Source organism: Nothobranchius furzeri, chromosome 11 (genome assembly GCF_043380555.1).
Source record: "Nothobranchius furzeri strain GRZ-AD chromosome 11, NfurGRZ-RIMD1, whole genome shotgun sequence".
NCBI lineage: Eukaryota > Metazoa > Chordata > Actinopteri > Cyprinodontiformes > Nothobranchiidae > Nothobranchius > Nothobranchius furzeri.
The window spans coordinates 21,231,212-21,255,783 of NC_091751.1; the positions used below are offsets into that span (position 1 = coordinate 21,231,212).

At 42.1% G+C, this 24,572-nt stretch overlaps 1 protein-coding gene across 1 annotated transcript in view; it reads left to right on the forward strand.

The window, feature by feature from the left end:
• The first annotated feature begins 2,318 nt into the window (after positions 1-2,318).
• The window catches only part of adcy2b (adenylate cyclase 2b (brain)), an 82,480-nt gene continuing 60,226 nt past the window's right edge, over positions 2,319-24,572 (forward strand). Inside the window, exons 1-2 of the mRNA XM_015955655.3 lie at positions 2,319-3,115; positions 19,243-19,440. Of these exons, the coding sequence (XP_015811141.3) occupies positions 2,852-3,115; positions 19,243-19,440 (462 nt within the window). The 5' untranslated portion in view covers positions 2,319-2,851. The remainder of the gene's footprint in view (positions 3,116-19,242; positions 19,441-24,572) is intronic.

The window sequence follows — 24,572 nt, forward strand, 5'->3', positions numbered from 1 at the left end:
AAAAACCGTTGGATAAGCTCTACCAGCATATTAAGATCACCAGAGTGGGTTAGCTAGAGAAGATTCTCAGATTTCAATACAAAAATGCTACGTTCAAGAGATTTAGACCCCAGGACCTCAGCTAACGTAGAAAAAGGAACGAGGAAAAAAATTGGTTCAAATTTTCAAGAAGGGGAGTCGAAGGAGTAGAAGGAACTGAATTTATAAAGTTAAAAGTGTTCTTTAGAAGAAACACGTCCTCTAAGTTCTTCCAAACACTGTGTTTCGTTATCTTGAAAGAATAGAGGATTTGTTCCCTGTGTGGGCAAAAAATAGAAAAACACTCTGGTTTTAGAAAAGACTGGAAAATGGGGAATTGCTGCCCTCCAGTGTCTAAAAGCTAGTACTGCACTTTATTATTTTTTTTTTTTAGTAATTAGGAGAGAACAGTTAGTCTTATCTTAATGTATAAAAACACAATCTTTCTTTTTGCCCTCTTAGTAAAAATAATAACATTACATTATAACTACTTATTAAGCAACATTATACATCTGTGATCTTCTTAGTCCCAGCACCCCCAGCAGGTCCCTGAGATCCAGTGACCAAAGCCTACTGGTTGTGCAGCACCAGGCTAAAGGTCAAAGGTGACAGATCATTTGCTGCTGTGACCCCCAGACTCTGTCTCAGTCAACTTGACTTGCCTTGATTCAAAACAGCAAACTCGACATGAACAGGCAGTGGGCTGTTTTAGGGTGACCTGGCACTGGAGCTGTGGCCACAGGCAGTTCATTTGATGGTGAGCACAAGTGAGCATGGTTTGTGAGTGCAGAGAGGCATGTCTTCATCCCACAATTAACTTGAACAACTTTTGCTATTTAGTGTCAATAAACAAACAAACAAAAAAACAAAAAATGAAACACACAAGAGAAAATGACAGACTAATATTACATGCAATATCCTCCAATGTGCTGAAAGTCTTTTCGAAGCTCGTCTGGTCTGGTGAGCTGAGGAGTTGTTTTGGAGATGTGGCTTTCTTTGGGTGAAAGAAAGTGGAAGCAACTGACTTGGGGAACACCATGGCCACGCACGTTAATGACAGCGTCATGCTTGAGGATGTTGCATCAGCCAAGGCACCAGGCTTATTTCCCATCAGCAGGTCAAGAGTGTCCAAAGAAAAGCAGACTGCATGGAGATTTTCAGGGAATCAACTTCCCACACAATAAAAATTTGATTTAGCAATGAAAACAGCATCCAGTCCAAGTGCACAAGAAATATGTGGCAGAATGTAATGTTTTGGCCAAGAAACCTGTCATCAGCTGGGCTTCACCTCTCAGCAACCGATCATGAAACCCGTTCTGTGAAGCGTTTAGAAACGCAGGTCACTGATGCGATGATGTCTGAAAGCAACTTTTATTTAGCCATCCTTGCTTCAGCAACGTCAGTTCATGGTGTTTTGTTTTTATCTTCACTTTCAAGCAGGCTAAGATCCGCACTCAGCTGTTATCTGAAAATGTGAAGCCCACAGTTTCCTAAAATAACTCTGAGCCATATGTGCTGAATTTGTCATTACCTGCACTGTGCTCTGATTTTGCTCGGCTCTCTGTGGTCAGCGGTGAAACTTAGGATCCAGCACACTGAAACTACATCTTTGAACCTCTCGGGACAACGGGACAGAGGGAGAAGGGGAAGCTGAAGGGAGGATTTGGGAGGTCAGATCTTTATTTCTGTTCTCATCCAGAATCTGATGCTCTCAAACTTTCACTCATTGCCATCACCACCCTCCTTTTGAAGCTCCACTCTCTCTTCCTCCCACACTCTGTCTGTCTCTTGGGGATTGTTCCTTCCTGACTTTGTTTCTTCTACCTCTTCCTCCACCCTCATCCCTTCTTTTCATCCCGCCGCTGGAATGTTTGGTGGCATTTAGTTCTCTCCACTTCAACACTCGCTGCTCCTCTTGGTTTAGCACAGCTGTCACACACACACACACACACACACACACACACACACACACACACACACACACACACACACACACACACAAAGAGAAATAAATCACTATAACACACACTCCTTCCTTGTACTTCCTGTCTTTTTTCTCCTTCGCCCTCACCCCCTTTCCTCCCTCCTTGTGTGTCTTGCTCTGCACATACTTGTGCATTCATACATTTATGTGCATGCAAACCTACCGACTTACTGTTCTGAGCCAAATATCCAAATATCTGCAAACTCACACTTCTTTCTTCTCACATTTCCAGCTTCTTTGCCAGAAGGGACACACACACACACACACACACACACACACTTTTACCTACCAGCTCTCTCTCCAGCACACATTGGTACAGCCTTTCTCCTCCCTCCCAGTTAAACACACGCACACACACTCTCTTCCTCTCTCAGTCCTCATCTGCACCTCGGCAGAGTAACATGTTGTCTCGCCACAGCGTGGAGCTTTGTGCTGAGGGTGCCAGCTCCCCGACACCCTGACCTATCGGAAATGTGAAGCAAAAGCTGGACGGAAAGTCTCATCTCCCTTCCTTGGAGCCCAAACAACCCTCTCTGACAGCAGCAGCAGGAGGAGGAAGATTGCTTTTCACACTGTCCTGACTCAGTTTGTCACCTCCAGCAGAAGGAGCGACGGAGGATGCGAGGGAAGCTGCCGGTGCTGGAAAGTTGTCTCTCTTCAACTCAGCTGTGCATTCATCAGTTGCCGCTGAGCAAACTTTTCTGAGAGAGGAAGGGGTGGGGGTGGGGGGCGGGGGACACTCAAAGGGTGAGAAAACACACCTCACCCCACTTGCCTCCCTGTGAACTCCCTGTGTTTTATAAATCCGTCAGGGCGGAAGCAGCATCATCTGTTCACTGGCAGCTACTCATGTGGCAGGAGGCTCTGTGGACCCGCGGACGCTACCTGCTGGAGAAGAGCGATGGAGGCGAGGGGGTCGAGGGCTCTGAGAGCCTGGGGGACGGGTGCCCCGGGTTCCAGAGCGAGGTGTGCCTCGATGACGAGAAGCCTCAGGACTGGCTGTATGAGTCGTACTACAGAATGAGCCAGCAGCATCCGCTGATCGTGTTCCTGCTGCTGATCGTCATGGGAACCTGCCTGGCACTGCTGGCTGTGTTCTTCGCTTCAGGACTGGTGAGCGTGTGTGTGTGTGTGTGTGTGTGTGTGTGTGTGTGTGTGTGTGTGTGTGTGTGTGTGTGTGTGTGTGTGTGTGTGTGTGTGTGTGTGTGTGTGTGTGTGTGTGTGTGTGTGTGTTTACACAGGACTGTAGAGCTGTGGGTAGATGAGCTCAGGAACAGGAGGTCATTTGGAGTTTGAGCCTAATAATAAAAACCAACGCATCACAATCCTCCAGACAGGAAATGGAATAAATAGCAGTAATCTATTTTTATATTCCAGGATGTACACTTTTTCATTGCCAGGAGCTAAATGGAACCATGACAATATATCTGAAAAGTAATTAAGCTGTGATTTCACCGTGATGCGTTGACTCCTACCACTGAGGAGACAGACGTTTTAACTGGTTTATCAGCACAACAGCAGACAGGACTGGGCTGCAGGCAGACCGGTCCAGCACCCAGACGGGTACTTTAGGAATCCAGAAAGTGGTTTTGGAGAGTGAAAATAGCAAAGCCTTCTCTATTAATGAATTCATCCAGATGGCAGCATGAGTCGCCCTGCATATGCCATTCAGCAATAATGATGCCTTCATCCTGTCATAATTGCTGACTGTTGGAGTGTCTACTGATAACAAGCTGTGCAGTTCATCTCCTCTTTGGCTTGGGAGGATGTGAGAAATCTTACTTTAGATTTGATTTACCAGCAGACACTTACCTCATCTTAAGGTGTCAGTACTGCTGAAGCTTGTTTAGACTCCGATTTCTGGAGTTTTAAGCCTCATTTGTGAATGCAGTGATTAATGTGAATGTGTGTTTGTTGAGAAAACGGCTTTCGAGTGTGTCTCTGGGTCCATGCTGTGATCTCCACAATAGATGCATGATAATGCACGGCTGCCAGAGGGCCTGACAATTACAGGCACTGGATGTTTATTTTCAGACTGGTCTGGTACATGCACGGATGTCTATGGATGTCACTGCTAACGAGTTTGTATCATGTAGACCTGAAAACTTCCCAAAAACTAACTTTGTAGTAATCTAAGCTGAGATTAAATATTTATACTTGGATAAATATAAAGTTTTAATGAATGGTGTGTGCATATACATTATTGTAGGTGTGTGACATTAATCATCAAACTTAAACTGTATTTGTTTATAAACCATAAAAGATATCAATCGTGTTACGTTTTTACACTCAAGCGTGCCTGAGCTATTTACAGTGGCGCCCCAAGGGATGGCCATGGGTGCCCCTGAAAACCTCTGGCCACCCCACTAGTCACCTTACTAAAGATCAGTGTTATTTATAAATACTATTCCAGTTCACACAAACCATCAATCCGTGTCATCATAATAAATGTAAAACCCAATTAAAATATACAATTAATGAGTAAATAATCAGAATTTAAAGAATGTAAATATGCCTCTAAATATGCTGTTGACCATAAAAAAAAACCTGAAATAAAAACGTTTTATTTTAATTGTCTTTCTGTAATTTAAAGGTAAATGTATTTTATGCACATTGTTTTTAAATGAAAGAATCAAGTAGCATGTCTGTGAAGGTTCTCAGTCATCCAGGTCATTGTAGTTTAATGAGCTTTGAAAGAAAAGCATCTGGACTTCTTTGAGTTGCTTGACGACGTTTCACCTCTCATCCGAGAGGCTTCTTCAGTTCTAAGGTCAAATGGTGGAGAGTCCCACATTTAAACCCAGTAGGAGTTTCTCCCCGAAGAGGGAACAAAAGACCCCCTGATGATCTTCTACATAAACTCATGAGCCAAGGTGTGAGGGTGGGTGTGGGTCCTATTCAGCCAGAGTTTCAGGTGAGCTCATTGTGAAGCCTGGCCCCACCCTATCATGTGAATTCCTGAGGTCAGATGGCCCAGGATATGCGTGGGCGTTGAGGCATCTGGGAAGGGATCTCAACACTGGATTATAGATGGCAGACAGTTGGTGTCGTAAACCACCGCCTCTGTTCAAAGATGGTTGCTCACAGTGGACATAAATCTTGTCCACTGAATTTGAAGATTTGAATCTGGGACTCTCCACCATTGACCTTAGAACTGAAGAAGCCTTTTGGATGAGAGGTGAAACGTCTTCAAGCAACTCAAAGAAGTCCAGACGCTTTTCTTTCAAAGCTCATTAGACAATCAAGTAGCATGCACTGCGTCGGTCACCACAGGCTAAACTTTCCCAGAGTTGCTACAAGGAACAATTTGTTGTGCAACCCCAAATATTTGGGGATTGCCTAAAAGGGGCAGGGTTTGGGTTTTTTCAACTAGTTTAAAGGTTAACTATGGAACACAAACACCATAGTGACATCTAGTGTGTGGAGGTTGTAGTTGCAGCAACAGAACGAGACTTCCAACTGTCTGGAAACCAGGTTCGCTGTTGCTCTGTGAAGTGACCAGCCAGCACCATGTCTAGTAACAAATCGTACAAAGTATTGAACAATTTCTACTAATAAGTTTATTTTTACAACAATATTTAACGTTAGAACTTCTTCTGCCGAGTCCACCCTTTTCCACAGTGCCAATCTTGCTGTGCCGAGCGAACGATTCACTGTATTTGGTACCCTTTATTGACCGATGTAAACATTAACCCAGTGATTATTTTTTTATTAAAATATAGTTTTTAAAGGAAATACTGTACCATCATTCTGCACACCGCTAAACATCCCATGAAGGCATCATTTTTAAAATTATGGCTTTTTATTAAAGTGTTCCGTGTTGAACCTTTAACAAAAATCTCACTGTTACCCTTGTCTACATTGTACAACATACAGCGACTAAAAGTCATTTTTCCCGATTAAAATGTGTGTTGACTTCTTATTTAGAAGCTGTGAGATGTGAAAACAGGAATCTGCTACCAACACACCTCCTGTATGGCTCTCTGATCACATTTTTAACTCCCGGACAAAGAGTTTTGCTTTTATGGCTGAATGGGACGTGATATGGGGGGGGGGTGTAGATGCGTATGACCATGTGTGACGGCGTGAGTGGCGTGAAGCATCTGGATGGCTCTGTCAAGTGGATGATGAGAGCAGGATGAGGGTTTAGCTCGCTGCTGCGTAGGAGTTGGTGCTTTTGTCAAATGAAAAGTGTTGTTTGGCGACAAACACTCAACCGCAAACACAAGCTTTTGTTTCTCAAGTGCTGCTTTTGTGGTTTTATGAAATTGGCTTACAAAGACAGGCCCACTCGGCATCATTGTTGTTATGGTCTCAGATAGATTGTTTTCTGCTACTTGTTTAGGACGGTTTGTAGGTTCGTGTTTTATCCTCCGTGGGCGGGTCCCAGCGTCCCAACTTCAGAGGCTGATCCTGAAGTTCCATTATGTTCATTTCAGCTCAATAATAAGCTTGTTTTCAGGAACGCCTCCATTCAGATCAATTCTTTTCTGTTCATCTGTTTATGACAAATCTATAGATTTTACTCCCCTTGCTGCTCAGTTTCACTCAGCATGTTCGTCCTCCGCCCAAATTACAACCCGCCCCATCTCCTCCTCAGGAACTCACCACCATTCACAATGAATACGGACTAATTTTACCCTCTTCAAATTGAATATTCGACAGGCTTTGTTTGTAGTGATGAAATGTCTGTTCAGACAGGCGTTTGTATTTATTACTGATGGGTGAGGAAGAACAACAGGAATAAATACGATGGGTGGGGTGTGTTCTGGCTTTATCATGGAGCCGGCCAGAAGTCCAACCACAGCAGCACTAAAGCTACTAAATCACTTTTATCTTTCTACTCAGATCAGGGCCAAAGCGGGTGAACGTGGTGTTTTTTTTAAGAAGTAGCCTCCAGTGTGTGTTTTGTTTGGATGAGTTTGTCGAAGGAAGTGTGTCATTTCCTTCTACAGCTTATCTGCAGCTTTTATTTTTTCAGGGAAAAATGACTTTTTTTGGTCTTTTTGTTGTGTGTGTGTGTGTGTGTCCCAGCAATTACATGGCAATGTGCACATCTAGCGACATTTTAAAACTCATTATGGCAGCTTAATTAAAGAGAACATTACATCTGATATGAAACAAACTAGCTCCCTTTAATTTTTTTGACCGATTGCAAATCAGCATTCTTCTGTTAACAGCGATGATTTCAATTTGTTCCAGCCGGTTTTATGTGTATCTAACATCTAACCCTTTTTTCTTTTCGTTGTTTTTACAGTTGATTTTCATGCCTAGCTCACTGACAGTTAGACACAGAGCAGCCAGAATGTCTGTTTCTGTGGCGATGGATCACTCGCAGTTACCAGGAGGGGAAAAGCAGGGTGAATGTGTTGGAGCAGATGCTGAGATATCTTCCACCAGGTGTGGTCAGAGAGCATCACCATGGACCCAAAATGATGCACACAGATGAGCTATAAAATCTAAAAAAAACAAAGAAAAAACGATCAGCAAAATAACGTGCATGTATAAAAGGTTGCATGATTGCAAAGAAGTTTGCGTAATATTTGCCTCACGTGTCTTCTGAATTAAAGCAGCACTAAATTAGTTTCCTGCTACTCCCTCCTGTTGGTTAAAAGCAGAATTACAACCCTGCTGCAGCAGGCTAACTATAACACGAGCCAACTGATGCTAAATAAGCCACATAGAAAAAATATCCACACTGTTAAACACATCATTTACAAGTTCAGTAGCAACAAAGCCAGGTCACAATCAGCCTGTGGTTCAGTAGCCTCCTTCAGCTCCCTCAAACGATTGTCGGCGCACCGATGTTCACTCTGGTTTTAGCTCTTTGCTTTGCCTCCACAGACAGTACTCCAGGCTCTGCCATGATGTCAACAAAAAACATCAACAATCTTTTTTTTCTTCTTGTGTTTTACTGACGGCTAGTGAACTAAAAGAGCTAACTGCTTGCCTTTTTACACACTCAGGAATTAAAGTACAAAATTGTACTTTTAGGGGTAAGGGGTCTTGTCACTGGGGTGGTACCCTCAAAGGTACCATTTTGAACCTTCACCTGTGGGTATAAATCAGTACCCTTGTAGTCTGTACCTTTTTACACGCCAGACCTTTATATAAAGTATAAAAACGGAGGACACACAACCTCCATACAGAGATTGTGTGTAAGGATGCAAACCTGGGTCCTCCAGGTTTTTGGTTTAAATAGTAATAACTAGAGAGGAGGAGGTCATGGAGGTGGCCTGGTCTGAAGATCAGAAGCCTGGTGTTAGGACCCCACGGGTCAAAAACTTCACCTTGTTGATGGAAATATGCATTTAGGTTTGTCAAATTGTTATCTTGGGCCAACTTTTTTAAATGCATCCAATCTGAAACTATTTTTCCAAAGATTGGTATGAATGAAAACATTTTGTTGACTGTAAAACTCAGGATGTCATTAAACTGTGAAAAAACTGTCCGGGTTGTTTAAAGCAAACATTAAAGAAATGGAATGTGACTCAAAACTGTTATATTTCATTTTAAACAGCAAACCTGGAAGATAGTTTGCGATCCAGTTCAAAGTGAAGGAAAGCAGATCTAGTTTGCTTCTAAACTCATAAAACAAGTTCCTGATGTCACCTTTGACTCTGAAATTAGAATAAATGAAGAAACCAGAAGAAAATCACCCAAATGACTTTGTGCTAATTAAACATGAAAGTGAGGAGCAATTTCTCTTCTGTGTTTGATGTTGGCCCAAAGTGCTTCCTGATTTATATCCCAAGTGAACCCTCATTAAAAGATTTAACAATGGAGCTATATTTAGACCCTTAAATTATAGAAGTAGAAAAAGGTAATTGAATAGAAAAGGTCTAACACAAAATGAGCCTTTCGTTTATGTTTCCAGCTGAAAATGTTCAGGAAATTGAACCTTGTCATTGGTCCAAAAAATACATGGTTGTGCCTAAAATTAGAAATTTAAAATAGTTCCTTGCTAAGCTGCCTGTTAGTTAACTCAATGCTGGTTTATTCTTGAAGTTTAGGAGGATTTTTATGATTGATTTGATTGTTGGTCGAACTAAAAGTAGAAAGAAAACAGGAAAACCTGGAGATGTGCCACCAAACCAGACCAGTAGAAAAGGAAAGTTTAATGCTTTAAGATTCCCTCAAAGTTGATCTCCTTTAAAGCTAAAGATGTGCGACTTTTGCATGAAGCGTTTGACGATAGAAGAAGACAAATAAAATTACACAGATAAATCATGCACGTCATTTTGTCAACCTGTTATGGAGTTATCCACATAATCATTTTTTTAACTAAACTTTTTCACATTTTTTTTCCAATCTGAATGTTTAAATTACAGCAGGTAGTCAACTACTTAGATTTAAAAAGGGACATATTATGTAAAACTCACCTTTTGCACATTTTTGTTCTGTCATGTGGGTCTTTACTGCCTATATAAAAATTCCAAACATAAAAAAAGTAAGTGTGGGACTCGATTAAAAAAGTAATCTAATTAAATAGGGGCTTTGTAAATAATTAATCTAAATTAATCACATTTTAATCATTCAGAAAAATGTGCTCTCAAGCAATTTTTCTATTGAAACTATGAGACAGAGAATTAAACATTAAGCATGGTTATTACTGTAAACGAGTAAGCTTTTAATTTCTTAAAATGCATTTATTCAAATGTCACTGTGTGATATGAAACAAGACCCAAATCAACTAAAATGTAACTGCAAAAAGAAAACACCTGCAAAGAGTTCCTGAGCCTTTATATTGTCTCTTTGTCTAGTTGAATTACTGAAATAAATGGACTTTGCACCAGTTTCTAATTCTTCCAGCTTCACTTGTTTGTATAATTGGGTGTCTCTGTTAGCATTTCTATTACTCATAATGTAGTAAAACACATATATGAATAAAAATCATTAAAAATGACAGTAGAACAGGCACAAATATGACATAGTACTTAAATTTACAAAGGTTTAACACCAAAGCAGGTGTGACATATTCTGAGAATGATCAGGAACACTAACTGGTTCCAGTTGGATGACAGGAAGATATAAGATCATGACGAGGAATTTATGATCTGACAAACAGGTGAGCGGACCTTCTTTACATGGGAAGTGCTGTTGTCATGTCAAGAAGGGGACAGGTGCAGACCAAGCCCCCACAATGGAGCTCTAAAATTGAGTCAAACCTGGAAGTACCAAAAATTGCAGTTCCACCCTCATCCACTAGGGGCTGGTGTCAGAAGCGAGCAAATCCTCATTGACTCCCATGTTAAAATACCAATTTCACAGCAGAAATAAACATGTTTACAGCCTGGTACCAAAACATGTTTTTGGTTTAAATGATCTAGTTTACACTCATGACATCTCTGAGGGGGGGTGAATTTTTTCTCACTCTTCTGTTTAAGTGTATTAAAAGCCTAAAATTCTGTATAATTAATGAGCATCAGACCCACGTGACCACAGAGCTAGCTCCGTGGAAAGGCCTCAGTAGAGCCTCGGTCTGGCTTGGAAACTGTTCCGGGATTTTGAGTCTCTGTGTGTGTGTGTTCTTTTTTGGATATTTTTTGTGCAATTGTCGGACAAAATGACTTGCTGTGGCATTAATTGCACTAATAGAGCGTCCAAGGAGTCTCCACTTCATTTTTTTCAGTAAGTAAAATTATATTTATGTATTTTAGGTCACTGCCGAGTGCATTTAACATAATGCTGCACTTTAGAAAATGGGTTGAAATATAACATGTTGGTGGAGCTGGGTTCCGACTATCGGCTTGTGGAGCTCTCGGGAGACCTGACATATTTATTTTATTCACGGAAAACAATAAAACTAGTGATTTCTCTTGGTGTTCACTTTATACATTCAAACAGCACAGCACTCTATTTAAACTACTTACATGTAAATCTGTTATTTGTCCATCCATCCATCCATTTTCATCCGCTTATCCGGAGTCGGGTTACGGGGGCAGTAGCGTCGAGAGGCCCAGACTTCCCTCTCCCCAGCCGCCTGAGCCAGCTCCTCCGGGTAAATCCCAAGGGGTTCCCCAGCCAGGTCCTGTAAGAGGTCCGCTCCGACAGCTTCTGGCGTTTTTAAAAAGTATCCCAGGGGCACAGTAAGGGTCGGAGATGTTTACTCTATTTAATTTCTGACTATATAAAATTATTTCTTCGGTTTTAAAGTGTGAAGTAAACTCTGACGAAGTAAAATCCAAGCCGATCCCGTTCATGTTTACGATCCGTGTTTGTTTACCTTTGTTTCCTGCCAATATGGCTTCTACTAACTGAGAGTCACGTGAGGTCCGGAGCTCTGTAGCAGCCTGCATGGGTGATGGGCGTGTGTAGACAACTACAGATTGTTTCCTTAAAATGACAGAACCGGCACATTCTGGAAGGTACCAAAACTGTCAAGAATAAGACTGCTGAATTCACCAAATGTTTACTTTTCAAAACATTTTATTTTTGTAAAAAATGGCAGAAATTAAAGTGGAAACTGAACAATTTTCTTTATTATCACTGTTGGGTGTTTTTTTAATCTATAAACTGCAGATTTAGCTGCTGATGGAGTTGCTGATTACTGATGAAGTTCATAACCAGGCTGAGAACAGATTGAGGAAGAATGCCACCAGTGCTGCTTCATCAGGCTCCATAAATATTCAACAGGAATGGAGGTGCTGTTGTTCCATCTCCTCTGTAATTCCAGACTTAAATGATTCAGTGTATTTTTGCCTGTTTTGCTGCTGAATATTTAGTTCATGTCCTCCTCTTTGTGCTGCGGGTTGAATTCCCTGTCCTCCCTTTTCCTCTCCCCAACATAGCTGGATAACCTAGGCTTGCCTAAAAAAGAAAATGATTGTTCTGGGTACAATGGAGCACAATATGGCAGGCAGACACCCCCCTCCCTCCATGTCATGTTAAGGGAAGCGGCTTTAAACAGTTTGAAAAGGGCTTTAGGAGGATTAGACAGGCCACAATCAGAAATGTGCAGATGCTCCTTTTTTCTGTTTCTAAGTGAAGATTTGCTTCAGTGAAAAAGCATCTGAGAACTTTGAACATGTGTTTGATGCTAAAGGAAAAGCTCTTGCATCCAAAGTGTTTCTCAGATGATTTTCTGAGAGCTCAGTTTCCGTTTGGATCCAGTCTGGGCCTCGGTCCCGCTGCTGTGGCGTCAGAAGCTCCGACCCAAGGGATCCCTTCCCAGACTCTGACTCACAGCGACTCAGCCACATTAAAATACTTTTATATCAGCGGCTCCTGAAGCCAGTAAACGGTTAACTCGTTTGTGACATCTCCTCCTTCTGGTAGCAGCCTCAGTGACTTGCGTGTGGGCAAAAATCAGACATGTTTCCGAGACCAAACTCATTTTCATTTTACTTTCAAATGGCATGTAATCACATGGCGTGTTGCTAATTTTAGCCTCCTAGCCTGTCAGCGCAATCATGACTTGGAATAAGTTAAAATGGCTGACGTGGGTGCTTGGGCTCTGGGTGAACTCTGTGGAAGTGTGTTTGAAGCTCTTTGATTCTGCTTTTGCTTAATAATTTACTCCTTGCAAGGACAGAAAAAATAAAAAAGACACAGAAAACTGTATTTGATCCATCTGAAATACATTAAGCAAATAATTCCAATTGTATTTTTGTGAGATCTGTGGATCTTTTGGTGGTGTAAAAGTTCATGAATCATCAGCAGCTCATCTGACCAATCAGAACTAATCTCAAGTGATGGTTCTTCTTCTGTTATCCTGTAAAAGTTAACCCTCTCAGGCTCTAAATAAGTTTTGATAAGATGACGAACAACTAAGTCCTTCGGGGGTATTCTAAGTTAAAAAATGCTCATGGAATACGTACATGGAGTAGCCAGGTAGGTAGGTTTCAGTGTTGCAAATCCACAACGCCTGCCTCCAGAGGGTTAAACTCCTCCCCTGCTTCTTGTTATCCCTTCTAGTCAGGTTATTTAATTGAAAGGAGGCAGACCCACTAACGTTGTTAAATGTCTCTTCATGATCCATAGCTGGTCTGGAGTCTACAGGAAGCTGATGGACTCCAGCAGTTATGGTCCCTGCAGAAGAAACAAATAGCATAGGGCTGGAGTTTCAGGAGGTATAATGGCAAACTTAACTGACATTATCTCAGATGCTAAAGCTGTGACAACAAAAGTGGTTTATGGGGCGATGTCACCAACGGGCCTGACACAAGCTTTAGCCAACGCGGAAGTGACATCCATTTGGAGCTGGTTTCTTCTAACTTCACAGCAGAATAAACACATTTACAACCTGGTACAAAAAACTGTTTACGTTTATTAGGTCCAGTATCGTCACAACAACTCTTTTTTAACACATCTGTTTAGATGTAATTAAAGCTTGAGATTGTGAACACTTTTTGGATGTCTGATAAACTATCAGTTGCCGTTTTTACAAAACCATTCAGTCAATTTGCCGCAACGCCGTGGCGACATCAGTGACCCTTAGGTTGTTTATAAGTGGTCAGACAGAGGCAGTAATGTGGTGCAATCATGCACTTTTTATAAAAGATTAAGCAATGGCGGCATAAAGGGGGTATGGGGCAGTCTGTGCAATGCCAAGGACTTCCGTTTATCTTGGGCATAACTTGCTTTTTATTGCGATTGAAGCCGTGATCGTTAAAGGGACTTTATGGAGTTTTGAATTTTTATGCTCGCGATTGCCTCCTTAGGCCAAAAGCGTAACGGCAGCTTCAATAGTAGGCTCGTGCACGAGGCGCGGATGCTGTACGTGCACACTCCTTAACGAAAATAACAGCTGAGACAGTCCCTTGTGTGTGTGTGTGTGTGTGTGTGTGTGTGTGTGTGTGTGTGTGTGTGTGTGTGTGTGTGTGTGTGTGTGTGTGTGGCCCAGAGGACAGAGGACAGGAGAACCTGCAGCTAATTAATTAAATAATTTGATTCTGTACCTTTCTCTTCAGCACAGCCAACAAAGGTTTATGATGGGTCAGTCCTCCTGCATGCTCAGATCATTCCCTTCCCTTGCTTGAAAAATTGTTCCAAAATGAAAGTTGAACCCACATCTTTTTTATCTGTGAATTCAATGCCGTTCGGCGAGTCTCAAATAAAAATTTGGGCATTTTACTGTAAAAAAAATATACCATTAATGTAAAAAAGAAACTCTAAATTAACTATGTTCACATCCAGAATCAAACCTGGGTCTCCTGCACAAGAGTCCATCATCTAACTAGGTGAGCTAAACCACCACTGACATATTTGGTATCTGTAATATTTATATCCTTGATGACAGCTAAAACAACATTCAAAGAATGGTCCAGAGCGAAAACGGCTATTTTGTTGCTAATTTGCAGGAAATATCTAGAAGAAAGTAGCTAAGGGTCCTCAGAAATGTAGCTAGCTTTGTCACTAGGCGTTAGGAACAGCGACAACAACTAAAGCTACGGATAGCTAATGCTACGGGCTATGTGCCTGAGCGTGAACGCGCATGAAGCAGCCTGCTCGACCCAAGCATCTCTCTTTTTCTGTGATTTTACAGAAAAACAGGCAATCACAGTAAAAATGCCAGGGCTCATTCTACAGGACCAGGGCATTGCAGGAGAATGTATGAAGAAGATATTTATTATTTCTGTACATGTTTTGGCTGTCAAACTTCCATAATGGCCCTTTAAGCTTTTTTAACAAGTCTCTCCTAAAAGCTTCATTTTCAATTACTTTGAAAAAAATCTTCCACGCTTTCATCACAACACACGTTGATCATTGCGATTTCTTGCATCACTGTAAGATTCTGCAAAAATCTTTGACGCTACTTTAAATTTGTCTTTTAAAAACGGACTTCTGAGTGTGTTAACAGCCTCGTCCCTGAGGAGGTCATGAAGATTTCAACGCCCCAGACTGTAAATAGAGACAGCAATTCAGTGAGATGTCAAACATCCTTTGGACATTTACTTCCTCATTTAAAGGACCTCAGAAATGGAATTATTTGCCACCAGCAAGTAAACAACTAACTAGTATCAGAACTTTTAAACCCGTCGTGTGAAAAAAAGACTCAAAAATAGGCACAAAAACAAAGTACAACTTATACTGCAAACTTTGGCTTTATCATAGAAATATTTTTGTTTACTATTTTAAATACTTAATGTAAATCCAAGGTTCAAGAAAACATGGAAGCATTACACCGCTGTGTCCTAAGTCCAGTCCAGGATTTGCTACAAGCTCTGGTTGCTTGTGTTCAACACTCTTCATGGTCTGACCCCGTCCTATCTCCAGAACATCTACGTGCTTGCACATGATCTAGAAATCATAAAGCCAAATCATCAGGGGCTCCTTGTTGTACCCAATTAAAGAGCAGAGGTGATTGTGCCTTTGCTGCTGCTTCTTCTAACCTTTAGCCTAGAAAACTAGACAAACAATAGCAGGTCAGTCTAGCCATGCTCCATTGTAGCCTCAGCAGGTCTACCATTGGCTCAGACCATGTTAGGTTGAGCCAATCACAGCACTCTGCGTTTGTAGAGAGCGGGCTTAGCACCAGAGCTACAAAGGAGAAAAACTAGACAGAGTCGGCTCAGGAAAAACACATGAGCAGTTGGAGGTACTTGTGAATTTTGAAAAAGGACAGACATTGACTGATTGTTGTATTGATTCATTTGTCATGATGTTCATTGCTCTGATTCGCTCTGGCACTGTCCAGTTGCGTGTGGACACAGTCTGAAAGACCATTAGAGATGTCGCCCCAGGGCTGGGTTGTTTCTACGGGTCATTGCCAGAACATAAATAGGGTGGTTCGCCATGCTACCTCTGGAACTACATAGCCGTCCTCATTAAATGTGGAATTAGAAATGCTTTTCTTGTCATTCTAGCAAGGTTCTTTTTGAATTCAACGCCCCTTCTTCCACAGAGTCCACCCATGCCACCACCACGCCATAACATTTTCTGCCATAAATCCCAACTTAATGCATTTATGTAACGTATGATAATTGAGTTTGTTAGCTAATACAGTGTTGTGTTTTTATGGTGACAAACTAGGCTGTTTTTCGCTTTCTTGGTTTATTCTTAACTTTAAAATCTCAGCGGCTCCAAGCCACCAACAACCTAGGAAAATCCTCATCCAGGTCAAAATTTTTAGAACCCAAGCCGAACCTCCTCAGACTTGCACAACTCCCAACCCCCACACACATACACGTTACCAAGGCAGCACACCAGCAGACAGCTCTGCCAGCCAATAGAGGACAGGCTGCTTTCAACAGACAACAGGTCCATCACTTAAATGTTTCCCAACAAGTGTATAACCAGACTCTAAACAGAACACGTTAAACAACTCCTTAACCAACACATTGTCACACCCGAAGCATTGAAAACTGACGATGGGTGGCCAAGCGTCGGTTTCCGAATGCCACAGGAAAACAGAGATTTCACCAAACTCTGACATTGCTATTTAACGCCGCGGAAACACCGGCCGCGGAAGCGCCGAGAAGCGAATCGCTCACGAAATTCGGCCACTGCTCGCCGCTCCTCAGTTCAGATCAGACACGTCCCAGTCGAGGCGCGCCTCGGCTCAGCTGTAGTTTTTCTTTTAAACACTTGGTGTCCTCCATTTCCTCTCTGCCTTTTCTCAGCTCTTTTCCTCTACGTTTGTGTGTGTGTGTGTGTGTGTGTGTGTGTGTGTGTGTGTGTGTGTGTGTGTGTGTGTGTGTGTGTGTGCGTGAGCGTGTGAACCTATGGTATGAGTTGTTTCTGCCAGTTGAATCTCTTGGAACCCGCTCCAATTCTGCAGCTGTATCCTAGCAGTTTCTTACGTAAATAATCATGTTTTTCGGGGGTCGTACAGCTCCTTGTGTTTCTCAACTTCCATAATTAATTTAAAGTCATCCATCTTAACTGCTTGCCTCAGACTTTCTGCCTCTGTCCTGTTTGCTCCGGTGAAAAGACACCCCAAACCACTCCCCCCTTCACGCGGTCACACACGCACACAAGTTCGATGTGTGTGTATGTGTGTGTGTGTGTTCGTGTGGTTTTTCTGCAGTGTCTGATTACGAACACATTTGACTATTGCGGAATTTTATTTTGAAATGCTTTATTTTGTTAAATTTACCGGCCTGCCTCTTATGTTTAGGTTTGACTTCCTTCCAGAATTGATGCGATTCACCCGCGGCTCGCAAAAAAATAGAGCCGACGCCGAAATGATCGCTGCACGGCGAGGGCTGGAGCACCGGCGCGAGGCGATTCGCGTCGCTTCGGCGGCCCATGTGGCCTATAGAATAACTTAACAAGGGCGCCGACTGAAGGCGGCCCCATTTTCGCGGCGCTTCCGCGACCGGTGTGTCCCCGGCGTAACTTTCCCCTCACCCCCATCCTAACCTTAAACCCCTTGAACATGCAAAACTGTGTTCCTTGTTGTGACGTCCCTCTCCAACACGGCTAACGGGAAGTTTAGAATGAGAAACAGGGTTAAGGTTAGGATGGGGGTGAGGGGTGGGTTAAATAGCAAGAGGTCAGAGGTTAACTGTCGGTGAAACGTGCATTTTACCGCGGGTGTCGGAACTCGACGCTCTGGCACCCATCGTCAGTTTTTGACCCTTCGGGTGTGAGAATGTGTTGCCCTAACAGCTGTAAACTGACCTGTTCAAGCTGGCTTTTGCGTGACCTTCTCACCCTCTCATTATTCTGCTCCTTTACCAGCTCCACTGATTTCCCTCTTTTCTATTCATTTTCTCTTTCCCCCCATTTTTAATAACACATTTTTTATCATTTAAACCATATGTTTTAATAATTGGAATAAATATATCTTAAAGTTTTTGTTCTTGTGAAGCACCTTGTGATTTTTATCATGAGAGGCGATATATAAAAGGTCGTTTTCTTTCTTTCTTAAATGAAATCTGTAAACATTCCACGTTACACGAGGCAGCCCGGCTCGGACTTCCCTTCCTGTTCAGCTGTCCTGAGCTGGGAACACGCCATTTGTGTACATAGGTATGTTCAGGGGCTAGTTAGATGAATGGATCATGATACAATCCTTAAGAACAGGATGTCAGACTAGGGTTTTCCAGGATTGTACATTTCAGAGGTGATTAAAAGTGTTCATTTTTGACAAAACGTTTAATTTGCTGGTGGCCATCGATATGTGATGAGAATTTTAAGCAACGAGACAAAAACTGATCCAGAATGACGTCTCACACCTCATCTTTGAATCTGCTCAGAACCTTGGTTGTTTCAAAAAACTCTTAAAGACCCACTTCTACTCTCTGGTCTTTGACTTCTTCATGTTTTGGTGTATTTATAGTTTTATTTAATTACTTGTGCTCCTGCGTCGCTGCTGTGAAGCACTTTGTTACAGCCCCGACTGCTACAAAAGATCCATGTGAATAAAACTGACACAGGAGCTGAGTTATATCTGGGGTTTATTCTGTTTTTCTGTGTCACAAAAAGCACACGATCGCTTCAAAACGAGGCGAGAAACACACAATAACAAACTCTACAAGCCGTGAAATCTGAAATGTCATATCCTGACTTCTAACCGGGGTAAAGAGTTCAGAGTGAAAGGAAGGGGGTTATGTTCAGTTGATTCATTATTAATTTGTAAAATCGTTCCTGAAGGACAAGAGAGCTTTATTATATAATTATCTACACCTACAGATGTCTGGGTCCATTTAAAGTTAATAACTTAATTACAGCTCTTAGCATGATTGCTACTTCTAAGAGGCAGCTTTAAAAATCTACACTTCCTGTTGGTCTTCCTCTGTAGTTTCGTTAACATAATTATGAAGCAGGTGCTTAATTAGACTTTATGTGGGCTTCATTAGTGCAGAATCAGCCCAACGGGGTCAAACTGATGAAGTTTCCACCTTTAAATACTAAAGCCATCGATTCAAGGAGGAAATTTGATCCTTTTGTGTGTTTGTGTGTGTGTGTGTGTGTGTGTGTGTGTGTGTGTGTGTGTGTGTGTGTGTGTGTGTGTGAGTGTGTGTGTGTGTGTGTGTGTGTGTGTGTGTGTGTGTGTGTGTGTGTGTGTGTGTGTGAGTGTGTGTGTGTGTGTGTGTGTGTGTGTGTGTGTGTGTGTGTGTGTGTGTGTGTGTGTGTGAGTGTGTGTGTGTGTGTGTGTGTGTGTGTGTGTGTGTGTGTGTGTGTGTGTGTGTGTGTGTGTGTGTGTGTGTGTGTGTGTGTGTGTGTGTGTGTGTGGACTGTGGAGAATCATTTTATCCTTTCCGGGAGCAAATGTCCTCAAATGAACAGCTTTACGACACCAACCTGCTGCATACGGAGAAGTTAAAGCCTTTTTTTTTCTCTGTTTTCAGAACACAGAGGATCACTTGGCATTCCTGATCACAGTGCCCACTGCTCTCTTCCTCTTCCTCTCCATCTTCATCCTCGTCTGCATCGAGTCTGTCTTCAAGCGGATGTTGCGCCTCTTCTCTCTGCTCATATGGGCCTGTTTGGTGACCATGGGCTACCTGTTCATGTTCTCGGGGGGCAAACTCAGTCCGTGGGACCAGGTAGAAACCTTTGAGTTGATTTGTTTTCGTTGGTTAGGACTGCATGAGTAAGTGTTTAGCCTACAGGCTGTTTTTATCCTATCTGCATCGACAAGTGTAGTAGGCGTCAGAAACAGCGAAGCATCTTTGCTGCTGCAGGTTACTTCCACTATTTCTTGCATAGAAGATTTTATTTTTTGGGTGATTTCTCCAACATTTTGTCCCCAGTGACATCAGCCACGTAGATTTTTATTCAACTTTGGGATTTGTTGTTGCAGGTTGTCTCTCTGCCAGTGACCCCAAACACACTAAGAGTCCTACTGTCAGACATTCGGGGTGAGAGGAAATACATTTATACAACTTTCAAATCAGGGTTAGAAGAATCAGACTTTACGTGGTTTCGTTTGGGGCTTTAAAATTTTGTGCTCTTGGGTTTGCATGACTTCCTGTCTCGATGTGTGAGAGCAGTAAAGGACCGCCTGCCAGTCCGTGTCAAAATCAGACTGGACAAAGACCAAACCCTTGCAGCCTGCCGCAGGACAGCTGGACAAATAGAGTTTATGTCAAGTGTGTAACGATTGTTAGTTGGGTTTATGGTGGCCTTTATCACAGCAGTTATGTTTCACTTGGTGCTGAATGAAAAGCAGCACTGAAGCAAATGTTCACACTGAATCTGTTCCACTAACTGTCCCAGCAAACCAGTACATGATCAGGACCGAACGTTTTACAGGCGACCCGTTTTGACCCACAGCTGTGGTTTTCCTGCTCTTTTGACAAGTTAAAGTTAAAGGTACATGATGCATTGTAGAGACGTTTTGAAACACTCAATAGAACGCTGTTATCTTTAGAATTTTAGCTTAGTCTTGTTACTGTGAAAAGTCACACTTTCTACTTTATAGCTGCTGTAGAAAAATTGGAAAACAAATTTGCTTAGAACATTTTATTCATGCCTCTTAATAATCTATCATAGTAGCTATGAATATAAGGTGGAGTTTTAACTAAAAATGAAAAATAAATAAATAAATTGGTTGTCAAAGAACTCAAACCAAAGTGAACATCGGCGCGGTTTGAGGGAGCTGAAGGAGGCTATAAATAAATGACTGATGGTGACCTTGCTTTGTTGCTACTGGACTTGTAAGTTACGATTTAATTTTTTGTCCAACAGTTTGAATGGTTTTACTTTGTGGTTTATTTTAGTATTTGTTGGCTTGTGTCAGCGCAACACATTCTCACTCCCAGCGCGTCAAAAACAAACGCATAGTCAGCCACCCTCCGCCTCAGACCCCAGACGCCAAAAGTGCCCTTTTCCGTCACTTATGTGCGAAAAGGGTTTTTTCCCTTTTCTGACTGCAGATCCCAATGCAGCGTTACACTGACGCGATGGGATGTCCACAGCCAGGGCACCAAACAAGCTCATTGTACCTCACCCTAACCTTGTCCTCTTTTTTAACCTTCCCCTCACCCCTATCCTAACCTTAACCATCTCACTAGCGAACACGTTAGTGATGTGTCGATCGCTCTAAAAGCCGGCTCTATGAAGTGAACGGCGGGAGCCGCCTCGTCATTGGTCGAGTTTGGACCGAGCCAACGCGAGGGGGAGGTTTCAACTACCACGGTGGAGGTTAAAAGTAGAGGGTATGTGTAACCTCCCCCTCGCCAGATGGTATGTTCTAACGTTCCCCTTGGGCGGCAAATACGAACATTCACAGTCAGAATGCATGGGAAACAAACGCTTGATCAGTAAGGTTTTAGGTAGCAAGAAGGTTATGGTTAGGATATGGGAGAGGGGAAAGTTATAAATAGCAAAACGTTAAGGTTTAGGTGCGGTTAAATGAGCTGGTTCGGTGCCGCATCAGCGGATATCCCATCACGTCAGTTTTCCGCTGCATTGGGATCTGCAGTTAGAAAAGGGAATTTTGCACATAAGTAACGAAAAAGGGCACTTTTGGCTTCAGGGGTGGAGGGTGGCTGACCAAGCGTTTGTTTTTGACGCCCTTGGGAGTGAGAGTGTGTTGGTCAGCGTTAGCTCTTTGTTAGCGTTAGCGCGTACAGCAGGCAGTGGCAGGATTGTGTACGACAGTTATGATTCTGCTTTCAACCAGTAGGAGGGAGGAGCAAGAAACTTGTGAAGTGTTTCATTCTCCAGTTCTTGTAATGGAGGGCCACGTTACTGCATGTTCAGTTGTTGAATTCAGTGGCGTGTCTAGAAATGTATTTTTGGGGTGGCCAGGTAGGGGCATAAATTTAGACAGGGGTGGCACATGTAAACAGCTAATAACTTAGAAAAATATTAATTGTATTTACTAAATAACAAACCATTAATCAAAATCTAATTGGCTACTATAAACCAAAATAAAATCATAGCACAATACCAATGGTGCACTTCTATAAATAATTATCTATGACATTCTTCCATGAACAAATGCATATAAACAGATTTATTATAATAAAATTTGGGGCTTTCTCTGACATTTTAAAGTCAGGATTATTTTAGAAAAGAGAGAACGGCGTACTTTGAATGAAGTACATGTCATTCGCAGGCATTTTAGTGCATTTGAACTTTTTGTTAATTTGTAATTATTTTAATATTTTTCAACTACCAGGAGAAATAGGAGAGCTTTAAAACCTAATATTAATGAGGGGGGAAAAGAAAAATATCAATGAAAAACATCAACAAGAAATGAAATATCTGGCCTGGTTTGTTGTTTTGTTTGAACTCAATGGTCCCATTATCTGAAATTCAAATGGGTTTTGGAGAATGAACCCAGCTCAGTTCAATGCTGAAAACACTAAAACATAAAAAAATTAAAATAAACTTCCAAATCACATTTTACATTTGATATTTTATGGTTTATATTTCTTAGATTTTATGTTTTTGGTGTGGTGTGGCCAGCCTTTTTGCACACCCCCACCCCCGGACACATCACTGGTTGAATAAATTAATCAGGAGGTCCTCAAATTCAAGAAGAGTCAGTTGACTTAAATCTAGTGTGTTGGGGCAGACGGCCATCTAAAACATGCAAGATGGTCACTGAGGACCATGAATGTGCCCCACTAATCAAACTTACCAGGATATTGTTTCTGAACCTTGTTAAATTAATCAATCAAACTTTTATTTCAGACAAAGCAGTTGTCCATACTTTAACATAACATAGATACAATTATAAATTGAAGTAAGATTAAATCAGGTGAAGTAAAACATTTTTGCTGCACCTGCTACAAGGTCGTATTCGCCACATATGCAGGCACGGCTCAGATAATGTTTGTCTTTTTATTTTCACCTGTTTGGAGATCAAAGACAAATGGGAGGAAAATGAACGTAAAATGTTGAGAATAGTTATGGGATGAAGAAATCTCCTCATTTGTTTCTGCTTTGGTGGTTGAGCTGAAATTCTTAAATACAGACAAAAAACATAATTTTTATTTGAACACACCTTTTTACCAGTTTTTTTTTTCTTGCATTTGTCACACTCGAGCTGATAAAACACCAATTTCAGCCAACGTCTAACCAGTGTCTCTTCCTCATGTAGCGTTCCTTTCCTATGACGCTTCAGTATGAAATCAAAAGTGAACCAGAGAAAATGTCTCATTTAAAATGCGCCACCATGCAGCCCAAGCTGCATGGTGGCGCAGTTGTTAGCATTGTTGCCTCGCAGCATGAAGGTCGCAGGTTCAAAACTCGGCTGTTGCCTTGCTGCGTGGAGTTGCGTGTTCTCCCCATGCATGCGTGGGTTTCCTCCGGGTACTCCGGTTTCCCCCACAGATCACAACATGCCCTATAGGTTATAAACTGTAAGTCGCTTTGGATAAAAGTGTCTGCTAAATAAATAAACATAAACATAAACATAAAAACAAATGCACGTGGAAAAAGTCTCAGTTAAACAAACAAAAGACAACTCACTCCAGCAGCAACAAAACGTGGTAAAACTGGGAGCTGCGGACACTAAAAGTTCATCATTTAAATGTTTTTGGGGAGCGGGTGTCTTTCACACAATAACCAGACCCAACGGAGTCTGCAGCCTCCGGGTGCTGAGATAATCAGCACCAAACCAGAACATAGGACATTAAATCCACACCATCCGTCACAAAACACTGCTCATTTCCTCAAGGATGCGTGGAACCAAACAGTAAATAAACACGTGAGGAAGAACATTCAGGATGATGAGCTGTTCGCGTTTTATATGCTGATGAGTTTTTCAGAGGCCCAGGAAGAGATCCATCTGTGTGTGTGTGTGTGTGTGTGTGTGTGTGTGTGTGTGTGTGTGTGTGTGTGTGTGTGTGTGTGTGTGTGTGTGTGTGTGTGTGTGTGTGTGTGTGCAGAATTAATTCTGTGTGTTAATGAGGTCTGATGAGAACTGGAGGTGAGCAGATCAGCAGACACTAGTTTGCTGCCCGACTCTCTCTCTCTCTCTCTCTCTCTCTCTCTCTCTCTCTCTCTCTCTCTCTCTCTCTCTCCTTTTCCCCTCATCTGCAGCGCTGCCTCCCCTTATTCATTAATTCCAATTTTCCAGCCATAACTCCCACTTCCCCACCTGTCTAAGTCTTCTTCTCCCCTAAAGTCTCAGCCCCACCTGTCCAAATTTCCTCGCTCCTCTTTTGCCTTTCCAATCACTCCATCGCTCCCCCCATCAGGGGTGGGGATATTTTTATCATCAGCCACCTGTGAGGGCAAAAATTATTCTGCAATACTAATCCCTCCATTCTGCTCCCATGACTCCTCCACTTACGTATCTGTCCACCAACACAGGTGGGGGTTTGCGTGCTGCTTTGAATTTCCTGTTCATGCGCGAGCTACCGCATCATGTGAGGATTATAAGTACCTCCAACACTTATCACAACCCGAAAGTCCTCTGACTTTTAGGAACAATAGGAAAAAGGGATCCAGGAAATAATCATAACAAACTGTAAGTCCTGTAAAACTAATAAAAAGAATAAAAGTTAAGTCAAAGTGGTGTTTTTTTCTGATTCGACTTTTAGTTACTAAACAGACCTAAAAGGTAAAAAGAAAATAAATATTGACTGAAGAGCAGAAGAGGAACCTGCAGCAGAGCAGAAATCCAGGGAAAGGAGAACAGTGGAAATACATCCTGCTCTCAGTGGGCTGAATTGATTGTGATTACTCAGAGAACAGCGTGTGTGTGATGGAGCACGTT